This window comes from Sinocyclocheilus rhinocerous, unplaced genomic scaffold (assembly GCF_001515625.1).
Source record: "Sinocyclocheilus rhinocerous isolate Xijiao unplaced genomic scaffold, SAMN03320098_v1.1 scaffold185, whole genome shotgun sequence".
Classification (NCBI taxonomy): domain Eukaryota; kingdom Metazoa; phylum Chordata; class Actinopteri; order Cypriniformes; family Cyprinidae; genus Sinocyclocheilus; species Sinocyclocheilus rhinocerous.
Genome location: NW_015662163.1, coordinates 2749414 through 2768583, shown reverse-complemented (window position 1 = coordinate 2768583; position 19170 = coordinate 2749414). Strand labels below are relative to the sequence as shown.

The 19170-nt window shown below is 36.7% G+C and overlaps 2 protein-coding genes across 2 annotated transcripts in view; one reads left to right on the top strand and one right to left on the bottom strand.

Annotated features, from left to right (window-relative positions):
• The window catches only part of LOC107727619 (centrosomal protein of 85 kDa-like), an 82505-nt gene that overhangs the window by 30245 nt on the left and 33090 nt on the right, over positions 1–19170 (bottom strand). Inside the window, 1 exon segment of the mRNA XM_016537543.1 lies at positions 13091–13797. Coding sequence (XP_016393029.1) covers positions 13091–13797 — 707 coding nt within the window.
• On the top strand, positions 634–10287 carry LOC107727621 (cardiac phospholamban-like). The gene is made up of 3 exons (XM_016537546.1): positions 634–770; positions 7328–7620; positions 9928–10287. Exons 2-3 carry the CDS (start codon positions 7466–7468, stop codon positions 9944–9946), a joined length of 174 nt encoding a protein of 57 aa, XP_016393032.1. The 5' UTR covers positions 634–770; positions 7328–7465; the 3' UTR covers positions 9947–10287.

The following is a 19170-nucleotide window of genomic DNA, read 5'->3' as shown; positions in this document are numbered from 1 at the left end:
CAATAAATTTAGGCAAGGCCCATAATATACATGTAAGTAAGAGATGCACATGAAAAAAAAAAAGATAAAAAACGATTTAAAGAATATTAAAAAAATTATTAAAAGATATTTAAAGTTAAAAGCGTTTTCTCAGGGGAAAGTTAATTTTATAAATTTTTATCCATGCAAACTTAATGTCCATTCAAATGTAAGTAGGATTATAGTAAATAAAATGAATCAATACATTAAATAAGTTTATTTCATTTTTTTATTTAGTTTAGACCTTCATTTGCCCTCAGTGTAAAATCTGACAAACAAAACAAATATAATAAAAATAAATACAGCAATAATATCAATACTCTATCAAATAATAAATATATACATTTTATATATATATATATATCTGTATACTGTATATAAATTTAATATATTATTTTAAACCTGGATACATTTATTTGAATTTTGCTTCCAATTAAATATTTAATAAAGATTTAATATTTAATAAATAAATAATCGTATAAATACTGCCCATTAAAACCTCATTTTGGTATGCTGCACTTATGTAAGGATAAAAGCTTGTAAATCTACTTCCAAATAAAAAATGAGAGAAAGAAAGCGAGAGCTCAGACCCCTCCTACGCATCTCTTTTCTTTTCTCTCTCCTCCTCTACTCCACCCCTCCACTTTTTCTGCCATAAACTTTCGAACTCCACATTGCTGCCACAGACCCTCCTTTCCTCTAAAACCAGAGCAACAGGATTGAATCCCAATACTCTCCATCTACAGATTTAGGTAGGTAACATTTTCTTGTATATCAGTTTCAAGATGGCCCACAATGTTTGTCTAGTCGTCCTTGACAGTTACCACATTTGACTATTGTGTCTAGTGCTGTTTGATGAGCATCTCTTCATAAACATAGCATTCTTAGGATGCCGTGTCAAGTTAAAAACAGTTTGACTTTTAAAAATGCACCTGTGGAAAAAAAGAGAATGGAGTCAGTTGAATCCAAAACCAGCCTAAATTCAAAGGTCTTTATTAATATTAATTAGTTGACGAGGCTATTTACCATTGAACGCTCCGTGCATACGCATTTCCACAAGCAACAATGCAGTTAATATATTTTTGTGATAAATAATCAGATGGTTATTCAACAGTTACCCTTTGTATTTTATATTCATAACTTTACACAGCAGTGGACGACGTGTCTGAATGCACAGAGTCAGAGATTAATCAGAGTTTTGATGTTTGGGTCTGCGCCGCTCTGTGTACTCATGATAAACAGCGAGCCAGACTCATTCTTCTCCCGACACAAATCGGGGAGACGTGACCTAGATTGACTCCGACCTATACACAACACCCCACATTTACACTCCGCTGGGAGCTCTGACAGCCCTTCATTTCAGCACAAATGAGCTCGCTGCATTCACTGCGGCCCTGCAGAGGAGGAAAGGTTAACTGCATATAACACCAAAAAAAGACCATAAAAAAGTTTAAGTATTTAAAAAAAAAAAAAACGTATTTTATGTCAGTATAAAATATAACTTATTATATTTTGCCCAGGCAACATTTCCCATAGTCATTTGTGACCCTGGACCACAAAACCAGTCATAAGGGTAAATTTTTTGAAATTGAGATTTATACATCATCTGAAAGTTGAATAAATAAGCTTGGATAGTTAGGATAGGACAATATTTGGCCGAGATATTGAGAAAATCTCCTTTAAAGTTGTCCAAATGAAGTCCTTAGCAATGCATATTACTAATCAAAACTGAAGTTTTGATATATTTACGGTAGGAAATTAACAACATATCTTCATGAAACATGATCTTTACATAATATTCTAATGATTTTTGGCATTAAAGAAAAATCTATAATTTTGACCCATACAATGTATTTTTGGCTATTGCTACAAATATACCCCAGCAACTTAAGACTGGTTTTGTGCTCCAGGGTCACATATATAATATCACCAAACATTATATATACTTTTTTATAATTTATTTTATAGATGTATATTATTTTCATAAAAATTTTTAAAATGATATTTTATCAGAAAAGATTCTCAATTTTATATAATTTATATTACATATATAATGCTCATGCTATCTTTTATTGCATTAAAATAATATACATGTATATATATATATATATACATATTAAAATAAGTTTAATATGTTTTTTTATAAGTTTATGAAATTGAACTTGATTTTGTAAAGTCAGTTTAATGTAATTTAAGTTAAGTTTTGCACAACCAAGTTAATTATATAAACTATAAAAGTTTAAGGCTGCAGATGAACTTACGTTTTTAAGTTGAAAGTTTTTTCAAAACTGTACTGCAAATGAAACTGCAGTAAATGTGAAATTCTCTCAGTGAGAGAATGAATCTGCTGTATGACTTTTAAACTGATTTGCTTCACTTTTGTCCAGTATTGCATCTCTACAACACTAGTTTCAGACTTTCCACTTCTTCACTAACTGAACTGTAAGAAATTATATCATTAATACTATATCTAAAAGATCTGAAGCTTCAAAGCAATAAAGTGAAATATTAAATATCAATACATGACTCTATCAGCACAGCCCTAGAGTGCATGGCCAAAAATGTCTGTCCTAAAGCCAGTTCAACAGGCACTGTCCTACCTGTTAAGAGTCATGCTCTCAGAGGCGTCACCAAGCCACAAAAACCCCCCACTGCATTGCTCCACAATGCCATCATGGAAAGTTCAGCATTGAGGCCAACTGAGTGCACTCGCTCTGCCTCACGTCGACTTATTTGTACAGCAGAGAGTAAAAAATATGCACATAAGCATGCACAGGCTTGGGAAATCTCCGAGCCAGCCTTTCAGATGATTTCCTTCTTCGGTGCGATTCCATCTTATTTTTGCTCCGCTTGTTTTATTTTTTCACAACTTTCTTGGCTCTCTCTGTGCATTTCAGTGCAGACGAGTTGACATTTTTTGCCAAAGGATGACTTGAGAGAGTTGAATAGCCATACGAGGAAGGGTCTCTTAAACATATGACCTGCTCGATACCCTCCTAAGGAGATTGTTAATGATTGTATCATTCCCAGCGGTAAATGCGGACAGGACTCCTGACTAGCTAACTAGGGTGCTGGAATTCTGGTGCCCTGTGGTGTTGACAAACATCTCTCCAAAGCCTGTCGTTACCAGCAGCGGGTTTATCTCCTCTGTGTCACGTGCGGCCTGCGTTGGGCGCCTGAATGGACTGCTCCACTCCAGGCTTCACTGTCAGTCACTCGTACACTTAACGTCTTTGTTCAGTGACACCGGTCAGCTGGACGCAAGAATCACTATGAAAACAAGCGGTGGGGAAGTGTAGGTTGTACTTTTCTGTAGCTTAGTGTCAATCATTCCGCTGACAAAACATTGAAAACATGGCTTTTCATGTTGAGATGAGACTCTTAAGACTTATACTGCGTAAAATACACAATGCAAACCCTCCAATTATTAACATTTCAAACAAACCATTTTCCTAAGACTTTTCAGGTGTTTTTCCTTCAATCATTAAACAAAAACAGCCAACTCTAGTAGGGATGTCCAAAATCACATAATTTAAATAGTGTCGTCTTGGTGAGTTGTTTGAACAACTAGTTGACCGGTCTTAAAGAAGCTCTGTATACAGGTTTCCCAAACTTTCTGACCAATAAATTGCTAGGATTCATGATTTTTACCACAAATTTTCCAGTTGTTTGTAGGGCTGGGACAATAAATCGATGCATTGCGATTCGTGGATCGATTCTGAGATTTTCGGAATGCATCGTGATTCTCTCTCGAATCGATTCTGAGCTTAGTTTTTAACAGCAGCAGATGGCGCTCTAGGCTAGTTTTTAGCCGCACACTCAAATGCTCATGAAGAAGAGCGCTTGTGCGTTCGGCTGAGTAATGTAAGTGATTAAATGTACTTGAACGACGGCTTTTATGATGCGATATTAATGTAAACACAGCCCACTGTGAACATCCTTGTAATTCGCTTCAACCTTTTCGAACTTTATGAATGATTATTTTGGGTTCAAGTGGTGCGTGTGTAAGAAACTGGAAGCAAGCAGAATACGGCTATTTCTAAAGCACGCAGTGCCATCTGCTGTTAAAAACTAAGCTCAGAATCGATTCACGAAAGAATCGCGATGCCTTCGGAAAATCTCAGAATCGATGCAGAATCATTTCTCGATTCGCGATGCATCGATTTATTATCCCAGCCCTAGTTGTTTTTTGATGAGGATTTTTAAAAATCATTGCATAAAGATCGCAAAAAAAGTTACAAAGTAATTTCTAGTAAAATAATTAAAACTAGGGGTGGGCAATATACAATAGACACGATTAATCGGTAGGAATTTGTCAACCGTGGAATTTGCGGTTTTAAGCATTGCGGTTTAAAAACAAGTGATTTTAAGCCGTTGAAACACAATCAGCAGCGAAAGAGAACTCATTTCGCTATATGCGCGCACTAAAAAGAAAAATATTGACTATACAAATTGCCACCACTTTGTTTTTCCATGACCATTTAGGATTTTATCAGTTATATTCATTCTTCCAGTCCTGATATTCACACTTTTGGAGGTGTTTAATTAGGCTGGGTTTGGCTGTACGTGACTCCAGCTGGGTGTATTTTTTTAGGGGTCATATACAAGATGGATTGTTGTGTTGTAAGACAAGTTTTAATTTGACTTCAAATGTAAATCAACTTAAAAACCCAATGTTCATGGTGTGAGGTGTTCAAAACAACACAAAGTAAACAGTTAAAAAGCCGCACACTGAAAGCACGTCAATTGATGTAGCTGCTAAAAATATCAATAGAAAAAAGAAAATGCAAAATCCAAAACTAGTCAACCTGACTAACATATTAGTCAGTTGTTGTAGTTAACAACAGTGACCCATCCCTAATTTAAAGTGGAACAGACTAAAACAAGAAATACACCATTTTCCTGTCAAGAAGCCATTTAAACAACACAAATTGTGTTAATGCATAAATTGTTGAACATACCATGCACGCCATTAAAGGCCTGTTTTATGTCTTTACAAGTTGTTGCAAAGGAACAGGTTTCTGTCAAGCACGATCAGACAGGTCACTACCAAAACAACCAATCCTACACATCCTGTTTCCCATTAGGCTAAAGTAGTCACAGCCTACATATCCTACAACAACAACATCATCCCAGGCCTTCATGACTCTCTTGGTGATAAGTTGTACTTGGTAAAATAGAGTCCGGCTCCTGAGGGATTCTGGGTAAGTCCTGGCCACGGTTTCAGTGGAATATTGCGACCGTCAAAGGTCATTCCTAAGAATAACCTTACTGCGGGCGAAGCAGATAACGCAACACAGCGGCCAATGAGAACACAGGCCACAGGCGCTTCTGCGTCCACGATGCTGCCGAACGCATCCGTAAGACAGAACTCCCTACAGATCTGAGGAGACAGGAATGAGCAGCAGTCTGAAAGAGCGAGATAAGCTCTTCTAAGACAAGAGCTCCGCTAATACGCAAAGATTTATAATCAAGGCCACTTTATCTTTCAGTGAAAACAGGGCTTCATCTAATCTTTCTGGAGGCGAAGTGCTAAATCCTGATTTAGGCTGTTTTGTACACATGTAAAATCATCAATATAAAACGTCTTTCTGAAACCACCTCAAAGACAGTTATATAAAGACACAATATGTGCTGCTGAAGTCTCATCTAGCAATCGTTCAATAATAATAGGTTAATGACGTTGCACTCAAAGTATGATAGACCAAGGCTTTGTACAAGTGCATCTAAGCAAGAATAAGACTGTAAAATCCACTCTGAAAGAAGAACCCAGACGAACCGAGACCCCTGGGGTTTTAATTTTAGGAACCTGTCAAGCATCTTTCTTTTAGGTGACACATCTGAAACTTAACGATTTAGGGCATAGACATGCTCTGTTTGAGACTAAAAGCCATTTCATCTGACTTGCATCAAAGTTGGCAAATGCATTGAATGCTATAAAGAGTCAGTGAAAGTGTGCGCCGTTCAAACTACTTCAACTTTGACCTCTGACCTTTTAAAGCACAGCTGATGATCAATGGAAAAGTCTCACAGTGTACACTATTGTTCAAATATTCGGGGTCAGTAAGATTTCGTTTTTTTTTTTTAAAGAAATGCATTGCTTTATTCAGCAAAAATGCATTACATTGAAATAAATCAAATCAAAAGACCATGAAGACAATTATAATGTTATAAAAGATTTCTATTTCAAATAAATGCTGTTCATTTCTATTCATCAAAGTACACTGAAATAAATACAGAATGACCGTTTCTACAAAAATATTAAGCAGCACAACTGTTTTCAACATTGACAAAGTGCATTAAAATTTTTTTTAAATTGTAATAATGTCACAATATTATTGCTTTTACTGTATTTTTAATATTCACCAAATTCAGACTTGTTAAGCATAAGAGACTTCTTTCATTAAAAAAATCCTACTGACCCCAAAGTTTTGAATAGTAGTGTATACAACAATTTAGTCTCAGTACAATACAACAAGCAATGATTAAAAATATGTTTTTATTGACTTTTTATTAACTTATAAGTTGAACTTATAATTTAAAATTTATGAAGAGATCTTGACGTTAATGCACCATAATTCAGTCTATTTCTTTGTAGTCATAGTACCATCATTCTTTAACTAAAATTTTGTGAATCTTTTTGTGATGCATTGAAACAATCAACGTTTTTCCTGTTCCAAGTTCAAATCTGTACGTTCACACTGTATAAACCTGACAATTTCTTGCTACATCGTAAAAACATGTGAAAGTCCAAGTGGCCTTTTACATTTCTATAATGCTAATCATGTGAAATTACCTTTAAAGTGATAGTTCACCCCAAAAAAAAAAAAAGGCAGACAGAGCTGGGTTACTTTTTACATTCATTTACAAATTGTAATCCGTTACTGATTCCAAATTACATGGCAAAAATTGTAGTTAGTAACGTAATCCATTACATTGCACATTTTAGGTAATATAATCAGACTACTTTTAGATTACTTTTGAATTTGATTATGGAATTCAGATTACATGTAATCAGTTACTTTACCCATTCTACAGAACACAAAATAAGATATTCAGAGGTCCGTGTTATTTGGACCCCAATGTTCTTCAAAATATCTTCTCTTGTGTTCTGCAGAGGAAGTCAGTCATACAGGTTTGGAATGACATGAAGGTGAATAAATGATGATAGATCTTTCATTTTTGGACGAACTATCGCTTGAAGGACGCTATATGGTGTCAAAATCTTCTGAAACATCTACCAAACCTGCATGACACGTGTGAATCTGCATGCACATTCACTCTTTCATCTCCTGCTCCTTTCCCTCAGCCAGCCGAATCACATCCTCCATCACCACAACAACCAGCACTGCTTCCTCCTCACGCGGCTCTCCACTCCACCTCGCGGTACTGCCGTCCTTCTTCCTCTCTCCTCCGCACTAATCCGTCCCACCCACCCCTCCTCGACATGGAGAAGGTGCAGCACATCACGCGGGCGGCCATTCGGCGGGCGTCCACCATGGAGATTCCCCAGCAGGCCAAGCAAAACATGCAGGAGCTCTTCATCAACTTCTGCCTCATCCTCATCTGCCTGCTGCTCATCTACATCATTGTCTTGCTAATGTGAGCGGGAGGGGCCACAGGTTTCCCTCTAGCCAATGAGGGCGAAGGACTGTACATAGGGGCCAATCGTGTCGTAACTAGACAGTCAGATGATTAAAATGCCAATATATTTGATAATGTCACACACAATTTAATTATATAATTTAATTTAATTTGGGCCAAATGCTAAGGCAGCATGACATGTATCCTAAGCAGAAAAGCCAAATTGTGCCATTTTGAAAAGTAAATCCAAGACAGCGGACGAGGCAAAATTAATAAAGTAAATATAAATACTGAGTATAATTAAACACATATTTAATTTAATACTGACAAAAATAGTTACATTGCTGTTCAAAAGTCCGGGGTTAGTAAGTTCTGTTTCTATTTTTATAAAGAAATGAAAACGTCTGTTCAGCATAGATGCAATAAATTGATCAAAAGTGACAGTAAAGACATTTATCATGCTAGAAAAAATCTGTTCTTATAACCTTCAATTTGTCAAAAAACTAAGAACTGAGAAAAATGTATTGCAGTTTCCACAAAAAATATTAAGCAGCACAACTGTTGAACATTGATAATATTAATGTTTCTTGAGCAGCAAATAAGAATATTAGAAGGATCATGTGACACTGAAGACTGGAGTAATGACGCTGAAAATTCAGCTTTGTGTCACAGGAATAAAATACATTTTAAATTATACTAACATAGAAAACTGTTATTTTTAATTATAATACTATTTTCCATTACTAGTGTTCTTACTGTATTTTTTATCAAATAAATGCAGCTTTAGTGATCATAAGAAGCTTTAAATCTGACCCCAAACTTTTGTACAATAGTGTACAATTGATTTAACAGCACAATTGATTAGAAATGAGTTAAATCAGCTTGCAACTAAAACAGGATTGGAGCTCCATTTTCTGGGGCGATTTAAAGAACTGACAAGCCTTCACTGTGAACTTATGCTGCATGCAAGTGTCTCTCCATGTGTCTGTCACTATCCCCAGTATCCCGTCACTGCATGTCACCTGTGAGCCACGTCTTCTGTTACACACTGTGCCAAACTGAAAAACACTTGCTCAATAAAAACATTACATGATCACTTGTGTGCAATAAAAAGTGTGCCGTTTCTGTTTTTGACTGATACTCCCACTGTACTAATTCAGTTCAATGATCCAAGCCAGTATTTCATTGATAAAGTCACAGGAAGCTGGTTTACTAACACTTAAAGGGATAGTTCCCCCCAAAATTACCCCCAGGGCATCCAAGATGTAGGTGACTTTGTTTCTTCAGTAGAACACAAACGAAGATTTTTTAACTCAAACCGATGCAGTCTATCAGTCTTATAATGGCAGTCAATGGGCTCCACGGCTTCGAGAGTAAAAAAAACATACACGGACAAAACCAAATTAAACCCTGCGGCTCGTGACGATACATTGAGGTCTTAAGACACAAAACGATCGGTCTGTGCAAGACACTGAACAGTATTTACATAATTTTTTACCTCTGATCCACCGCAATGTCCAACTGTCCTGAGAGCGTTCACAACATCCGGCGCGTGACGTCAAATAATTACGTTTGGTCAAAAAATTCCACGTTGTCTGATGATATATCAAAATTGTCTTCCATTGTGATGACCTGTACTTCTAAATATCTTTATATCATCGCAGTGCCAGTGAACACGTCCGCAATCTCTCTGCACTGTGTAAATAATGAGTGACGTATACGCACGACAGATCGCTTCCGCACATGCGTCTACTATCATAGATATGTATAGATGCCCTATTCGACCGCTCCAGATACGTTGACGGGTCTGTCAATTTTGGAACGTATCGCGGCCCATAGAAACAGTCACTAATGAGGAATCTACTTATATATATATATATCTATGTCTACTATGCCAGAGCACGTACACGCGTCACGCGCCGGATGTTGTGAACGCGCTTAGACATTGCAGTGGATCAGAGGTAAAAAATTATATAAATACTGTTCAGTTTCTTGCACAGACAGATCGTTTCGTGTCTTAAGACCTCAATGTATCGCAGGGTTTAATTTGGTTTTGTCTGTGTATGTTTTTTTTACTCTCAAAGCCGTGGAGCCCATTGACTGTCATTATAAGACTGACAGACTGCAACGGTTTGAGTTAAAAATCTTCGTTTGTGTTCTACTGAAGAAACAAAGTCACCTACATCTTGGATGCCCTGGGGGTAAGCAGATAAACATCAAATTTTCATTTTTGGGTGAACTATCCCTTAAGAGAACCAGTTATTGTCTGTTTATATGACTCTGTCTTATCAGAAAAGCTCATGTCAGTCTGTCAATCATGTTTAGCTCTTTCCACGGCATGTGAGAGACCAGCGTGATGTAACCTGCTCATCCTCCTTTTCACTGGCAAACAAGAAGAACCTCCAATTGGGGCCGATCACACTCGGGATACACTTCGACACAGCTGAACAACCCAGGAAATCTCCATCCCATCACTATGGATCTGATCAATAACCGAGGACTAAACCTGCTGCTCAACTTCCTGCTTATTGTTGTGGCTCTACTGCTCATGCTTATTCTGGTCAAGCTCATGTGACCCGAAATGGCCAGAAACAAGAATTATTGGTATAAGAGGGACGTATGTTTCAGAGACTCCTACTCTCTCTACCTCCAAAACCAATTTAAGGTTCCTTACATGACCAGATTAACCTGCACTAAGAAAAAACTAAGAAGAAACAGTTATTTCAACAAAAAAACAATAAACAATTTACGGTAATTCACTGTAAATTATACAGTCTTTTTCACTTCCAAAAACGGTATACTACCGTAAAATTTATGTCCAATACATGTAATGTCCAATACATTTTTTCACCGTATATAGTAGGGGAATTTACCGTTAACCATTTAACAGGTTTTTACTGTAGCATTTTTACAGTCTTTTACCGTTAAATTCACGGTCATTTTTTACAGTGTGTGCAAAATGATTGACAGGCAGAGAATGTTTCTGATTGGCTAGTTTTCTGATGTAGACTTTTCCCCTTTCTATTTTTTTTTTCACTGTCACAGAGACTTTTTTTATTATTTCTCAGGGCACATATTTCACTCATTTGAATCAGATAGTAGGGACGTTTTGAAAGCCTGGTGTTAAAAATATCAGTTAACAACTTTAGCGTATGATACACGCTTTGCTAGAGCTTAATGGAGGAGTAAGGTATATGCTAAAAACTGATTTCCACTTCATCACTCACAAAAAAAAAATAAAAAAATAAAACATTATAAAAAATTCAAAACTTGATAGTCGATCAAAAATGCTGGTACACAGTTACCAAAAAAAAAAAAAACTGAGGCGTTAAAACTAGTGTCACTACGCCCTTTAGTGGTTGCTGCCTCTTACATCTCAAAACCAACAACAATTCCAAAACAATGGGATTTAGATCAAAATGAGATCTTTTTCTGTGAACAGCAGGTTTGGATTCAAGTACATGGTCAAATGAACTAAAACTGAAAACATAGATGAGCACTCAAATCACATGGCACACCACTGACAGTGACACTATTAAAAATCTGTATTTTTCCTGCAAAAAAAAAAAAAAAAAGCTGTGGATGTACTCCTAATAATAAATGGAAGGATATTATATATTATTTTCTGCAATCACTAAGTTCTTGTTCAAATCTGTGTGAATATATCTATGAAATACTTGTACTCATATATGGGAAGGAATTACTGTGCAGTGCAGGCATTTGAGAAATAAGACAATAAAAGCAAGTGCTGCGAATAAAACACTTACACTGATAACAATATGTGTCTCTTTGTGAGCTGAATAAGACATTTTGAGTCTCAAGCAAAGAATATCAAAGATATCAGCAAATATTGAAGTCCTGCAGAGTCCATTTGGAACAAACACTTGGTCTTTACCAAAAATAGACACCCGGCACAGGAGACCATAATCAACATGAAATCAATCTAATCTACTTTCTTAATGCATGATCATGGTCATATTGGGCATGATTGAACCGTGCACATTATTTCAATCATAACCTTGTTCTGTCTCTGAAATTACTTTTATTATCGTTTGACGTCAAGAATCCATCTTACTCTTCAACCCCTCCAACTACCAGGCTCCATTCTGGTAAGTACGGCTGTCGCGATTCGTCGACTTTATTCGACTATTCGATTTTTTAAAATCCTCGACTTCATTTTGCTCGCGTCGACTAACCGGCAAAATACCGGAAGTGGCGCATTTCACAGACGAGAATGTATAAAACACATTATTATTAAATCATAATTAAGCATAATTGTGAATTCACAAAAGCTACGATTTAATTAAATAATTACATGCGATGCAGTTCTAATACAGTATATGCGCTTTAATTATTTACATGCGTGTAGGTTATTAATCAAAAAGCCTGTCTAATGAATTGAGTTTCACAGTTTTATCTTTATCAAATTCTGTTTTCCATTATTTTCTGGATTCCATTTTAATGGTTCCATTAAATTTTTATAATCAAAAGCATCTCCAACTAATTGATTTTATTTATATAAAAAAAAATTTTTTTAAAGTTTTTTCTTCTTTTTTTTTTTCAGAAATACTGCACATTTACATTTTTCTCCTAAATAAATTCTGGTAAATAATATTTCTGGTAAATACTCCTTTAAAAAGTGTTTTTGATTATAATTGTATTATTAGTAGACTAGAACACGTGGATATGTTGTCATTCTTACACTATAATACTGAACTTTGATTTCAGTGATTTGGACTATGAGATGGACAGTTGCTTCTTGCATTTATGTTGCACTTTACTTTTGGATTTCATTTGGTTTAATGAAATATAGTTTAATAAAATATTCTTAAGTAAAATTGTAGATTATTTTGTTGTTGCGGGAAATTAACCGTTTAGATTAATCGATAAATTAGTCGATAGATTAATTGAAATAAAAATAGTCGTTAGTGGCAGCCCTACTGGTAAGTAACACAGTTTTTAGAGAATATACCTGATTCTAAAGTTTCACAGTGGTTTTATAGCATTAACTTAATTTCAATACAAGTTCAATAAAAGTTCAACTCTTCAGCATTCATCAGCATTTGAGACACGCTGGTGGTCATTAGCACAATCAATTAAATTCATCCCATTATACTCAATTTTAAATGCATAAAATATAAAAATTACAAAAGTATAACAAAAAATAAAACCTGAACTAAAATGAAATTAAAACAAAAACTAAAACATTTATTTAATAATGACTAGTAATAATTAATACATGCGATAATAGTATATAATTAATACTAAAATATTACTGGTGTGGATGTTATCTGAAACATCCCTTAAACACAAGTTGTATTTAAAAAAAAAAACACGAGTCTGATAAATGAAGCATATTTGCTGTAAACAGGACAATTCACCTACCACCGTCTGTCCAGCAGAGGGCGCTGTGAACCAACTTTTATAAAACATTTCTCCATGCATTTTTCCATCTTTGCATTCCCTGTTAAAGCAATTGCAAACTGACCTGTGGGAGTTCCGCTTCCTGTCGTAGTCGCTCTGGCTGCTGCTGTTCCTGCTGCCACGAGCCGCATCCCTCCGGTCCTGGCCGGTACTCCATCTGCTCGCTCAGCCACATCTGAGTCCTTACAGCCGGCTGGATGGGCGACCCTCCCACGGCCTGGTGCCTAAGCGTGGGACCTCTCTGCCCGGGCCCGGCCAGGCCGATGGTGGGCGTCTTGCTCTCTGGTAAGGCACTGTAGGTGAGGTCTAACGTGCTGGGCTTGAGCGGAGAGGAGCAAGACGAGTCAGTTTTCCCCAGGGTGTTACTGCTGCCCAGGTCGTACTTAGTAAAGTCAGAGTTGGTGGAAAGTTTGTGCAGGCTCTCAGAGAGAAAGCCGTCTGAATAAAGAGGATCCTGTCGGTAGCCATAGAGCACACCTCGATCCAGGGATCCGTGCGGGTCCATGCGGTACGACGGTCTCCCGGGAGGGGTGGACTTTTCCTGGCCGGTAAGACGGGTGAGGGAGGACCAGCGGCGCACCGGCCGAGGGTCTTTCATGTCCAGGGGGCTGTCGAGGGGAGAAGGGAGCTGGCAGCTGCTCCAGGGGCTGGTGGGGGCAGAGGGCACACTGAGTTTGGAGCTGGACGGAGATGGCATGACGTGGGCCGTGGGGATGGGCCCTTGCGAGCGCAGAGGCTGGAAAGACAATGTGCCGCTGGAGCTGGAGTGGTCTGGAGACAGACAGAAAGCTACATTTAGACTTTATTTTAGGCTTAACTAACAATGTTAATGCTTCTGCTAAGGTCAGGTGTTACTTGAAAACAGAACTTTAGTTTGAATGTAAACACATTCTGGGTGTCACTGCTTTGCTGTCAGTAGGAAAACAGGTAGCTGGCTTGTTATGGATGAAAAAGAGCACCCTCTACTGAGTGCAGCAATAAATTACAAGATCCACCTCCCTTAGTTTATTACCAACTCAAACAATACAATAGAAATTAACTACACATTTTCCTGAACAGCATAAACCCCAAGAATAAAATGAAATAGTGTTATAAATAAGTATAAAATAAATAAATAAATAAAAGTGTTATAAACAAGTGTTAAAAATGAATCGATATTATTCTTACAAGGGCTGAAATGAAATAAAATAGAATATAATAAAATCAGTGTTATACATAAGTGTTAATTATGATTGGACATTATTATTATGTGGGCTGGAAAGAGTGAAAATAAATAAATAAATAAATAAATATGTTGGATATTATTCTTATTAGGGCTGAAATGAATAAATAAATAAATAAATGTTAAAAATGATTGGATATTATTCTTATAAGAGCTGAAATAAAACAGAATAAAATAAGTGTTAATTAAGATTGGATATTATTCTTATGTGGGCTGGAACGAGTGAAAACAAACAAACAAATAAATAAATAAATAATAATGATAAAATAATTTAATATTATTATTACCGGTATGTAGACTGAAATGAGTGAAAATAAAAAACAAAATAAACAAAACAATAGTGTTATAAATTAGTGTTAAAATGACTGGATATTACTCTTATGAGGACTGGAATGAGTGGAAAAAAAAATGTAAAAATGGGGAAGAAAAAAATGTTTTTTTTTTGTTTTTAAATAAAATGTTCAATTAAGCAGTCATGTGGATAAAAACTGAATATACTGTGCATCAGACAGATGAGACAAATGCTTCTCACACTCAACTGAAAAGAGAAAAGTCTCATTTGAAAGAGTGGAAGTGAACAGTGTTTTTTCACCCTGTTTTTAACGCCCTTGTCTGAAAGGTATTACACAGAAACGTTTGGCGTGACAAGCCTCTGATGATTACACGAAATGAGACATACTGGAACACAAATGAAGTATTTCACATTCCATTCGTATTCTTCCTGAGAGACTAGAATGACTGAAAGTAACTGGATGGAGATGACCTAATACTGACCCTGCCCACAGTCCTCCAATATCCCATCATGCACTAGGGGATTCCCCCGATCACATAGCCTCTCTTTCATGCTTTAAAAACAAAAACACAAACTCTGTGAGAAAACACGTCATGATAAACAGTGACTGAACTCATCTGACTGTGAGTCACTGCAGGAGAATAACACTCATCAAACATACTATTCTTATATAAGACTATCAGACTTCAAACCTATGATGATTTGATTCAAAGCAATATATATATTGTTGTTCGAGCATATTATTAAAGTTATATTTATAAGGGATGCACCAATATGGCGGAAACATGTACAATAGTCTATAAAGGTATTTAACAGACTAAATTAAAATAATAATATATATTTTTAAACTATGTCATGGAATGCTGCAATAGATACATGTACAATGAAATGTAAAAATGAATAAATAATTATTTAAAATGTAAAATAAAATGTATGCAAAATACCACATTAAATAGCCCTAAAAATAAAACACACAAAATACAAAATAAACTACACACCTTGAAGCAAAATATAGCAGATTCAATATATCATAAAATGATGTTGCATTCAATAAATATGCATAATGAAAAGTCAGTACAAATAAAGAAATAGGGCATGACATGTTTTTATGCATTTACTAAATGTATTTATTTATGCCTACATTGCATAGTAATTTTATTTACTGTAACATTCCACAAAGTATTTTATAATAAGATTTATTTATAAAGATTTATCTCTGCTAAATCTCTCCATAATAGTCAACATCATTGCAAATATTATAAATCTATACTGATGTGTCTACCTGTTTTTTTTAAAAAGCTCTATTTTTTTTGTAATCAAAACAGAACAAGGGGATAACTACTATTTAAAATAAACAATAATTTAATAAAAAATAGAGTCAGAATTGAAAAATAAATAAATCCAGGTTATTTGCTTTCGTTTAATTGGTGTAATCTACTGTAGTCACATTAATACATGAATAATAGAGATGCACCGATTGCAATTTTCTTGGCCGATTCCGATTGTGTTTAACTGGATACTCGCCGAAACGGGCATTTTGACATAATTGTGTATGTATTTAGACGTTTTAGCGCAGTTAGCCACTCATTTTGGTATTTGTGGCTCACAAGCTGAGACTGAGTGCGGATTGTACGATCCACTAATATAGATCAGTGGTGGTGCGCAAGCTTTTGGTGTAAGCGCGAAACCTACGGGAATGACTAAAATAATGCGCAATACAAGCACTATTTAACCGGAGCGAATGAGACGTGTGTGAGAGAGAAGGGGTCGTCGGAGAGAAGAGAGCTAGAATGCGCGGCTGATGTTATTGCCTGTGCCGCTGGTAACAAAATGGATCGGCTCGGAATCGGAAAGAAGTGAGACTGACCGGCCGGTCACCGATCCTGGCCGATCATGAGGAAAATCGGCCGATTCCGATCCCTGGCCGATCGATCGGTGCATCTCTAATGAATAATAAATAAATCATGTTGACTTGAATAAAATCAGTTCATTTAGATGTTCTAATGTTAGGGTACATGACAAAACATTTTTTACACTGTAAATAAACCAGCAATAACCAAGCACACTACAGCAGACAATGACAGGAAATGTGAATCCAAAAAAGGATCTAGAAATGTATATCTCAAATAAATACTGCTGTAATAATAAATTGGAAGCAGAGGTGAAGCAAATGAAAGATGCTGATGTGGTCACTGGAAGCGTCTGAGGTCAGTGTACTGCAGTATGAGCAGTCATGGCAGAGTGAAGAGCACTGACAGTCACACTGAGACGAGCTGACAGGCTTTATCACCGTCATGAGGAAGCTTGAGATATGGACATTCAGATGAAGAAGCTCAGCTGTCCGTGAGGCTCTCATCATATCAGTGCTGTCATGTGTGACCGCCGCTTTGGACACTTTGTTATGCGAGATATGAGAAATCTAAATTTTTCAAAGAATGCTCAGGCAGTTTATACAATAATAAAAAACTGAATATTCCAGCTCTGAAATCTGATTAAATGAGTCACATGAGACTCAGTATTCACACACCCATAACTGCACATCCATTGAATTCTGTATTATTGTTCTGCAGCAACTGTAAACAGCCTGCAATTATTTATTGTGATTTGTGTTATTTGTAATAATTGTTCATTAAAATTGTGATTATTGATACTACTACTACTACTACTACTACTACTACTAAGCAGGGCTCCAGACTGCGACCATTTTTACTGCCAGTGCGACTAAATTTTGTGTGCGGTCGCACTGGCGCGACCACGGCGATGTTCAATTTATTAAGCACTGCCATTTCTGTTGCATATGAGAAACATCAAATGGCAAACGAAACTGAAAGCATAACGAAACCGCGCTACTCGTTTGAGCTGCGCAGTACTTAAGAGTGTAGAGCCTGGTTTATATTCGCGCGTCAACAGGAGCGCGAAGGTGCGCGCAGCAAAAATGGCGCAAATATTGAGGAAACGATGGATGGTTTTTAAGCTAAAGTAAAGTAAAAGACTGCTTCTTAAACCCTACTACTAAGCAGGGCTCCAGACTGCGACCATTTTTACTGCCAGTGCGACTAAATTTTGTGTGTTGCCCCACTGGCGCGACCACGGCGATGTTCAATTTATTAAGCACTGCCATTTCTGTTGCATATGAGAAACATCAAATGGAAAACGAAACTGAAAGCATAACGAAACCGCGATACTCGTTTGAGCTGCGCAGTACTTAAGAGTGTAGAGCCTGGTTTATATTCGCCGCGTCAACAGGAGCGCGAAGGTGCGCGCAGCAAAAATGGCGCAAATATTGAGGAAACGATGGATGGTTTTTAAGCTAAAGTAAAGTAAAAGACTGCTTCTTAAACCAGAGAAGGGTGAACATGCTGGTATTCTTGTGGGGGAAAAAACCATGCAAGCACTGTCACCGACAGCAATTTTAGTTTTACTTTTCTTTTTGTTTTCAGCAAAAGAGGAACTTCCGCTCACAAAATTCAAATCACAAATAATACTACTGATGAAAAAGAACGGGTTGAATGTTAACCACTTTCGTTTCCATATAACTATAAACTATGATATATGTTCATCAGCATGCATTGATTAATCCCATGTTGTAGCGCAAAAAAAAAAAGAGAGATTGCGACCAAGTCATTTGCTCGTGTGACCAACTGGGAAAGTTAGTCGCAAAAGAGCGACCAGGGGGAAGAATGAGTCTGGAGTCCTGCTAAGTAATAATAAAAACAAACAAAATTGATTAAACATGGGCGTATTTTATCATTTGCTGTTGTTAATGTTTATTAAAGCAATAAGACACTCAGGTTGCAGTATTTTTAGCACTTTTTTAAATTCTGTTCTCCCCAAAATATCTTTTCTACCATTCAGCTTTCTTTCCATCCACATCCCACCTACTCCCTCACTTTACCTGTTAGTTATGAAAGCTCCTTGAGAAAGTCTCCTGTAAATCACAGTCCTATTAGAGACACCTGACTAGGGATGGGTACTGAAACCCGGTATTTAATCGGTCCCGGGGATAAATTATGAAAGACGGAGTATCGATAAGCTCTGACGTTAACGGTTCTGCTATCGTACTGGAGAAATTTATAAAACACACATACATTTATTATTGCTATATATACATTATCTTGCAAATTCTATCTCACCAGAGTCGCCAGCTGTTTTTCAAACATTTGTCTATGATGCATTTTTGCTATTCGCAATTCAGAAGTGAGATCGTGCTGGAGGAGCTTCAGCACGCGCAACATGAAAGCACTGTTTAGTTATGATAGAAGAGAGAACTAAACATTCAAACATCTGCTTACACTTTAGGCCTGTGGCTGTTTTATTAAGCTAATTTTATTTTTTTATTTAGAATTTGGCTTCTAAGGATTATACAAAAGAAGACATGAGGTAAAGCTATTAAAAACTAGCTGCGTTTCGTATTGCGCAACTTCTTTCCCTTCACAGCGCTGCGCATTCGTTCCTCCCTAAAACCCAAACTTAACGGCAGAATCAGCTCAATCGGTGATTGTTGTAAGATGCCGTCTTACACTGTTGCTAAATTGCGGGACATGTTTGATAATAAAACGTTGAAAGCACAATCCACACAAGAGACGCCGTTCCTCAGGCTGAAATGTGTGCGCGCGACGCGCTCCAAAAC

What these genes read in the sequence shown, in the direction of transcription:
- LOC107727621 (XM_016537546.1), top strand. Translation starts at nt 7,466, where the DNA reads ATGGAGAAGGTGCAGCACATCACGCGGGCGGCCATTCGGCGGGCGTCC.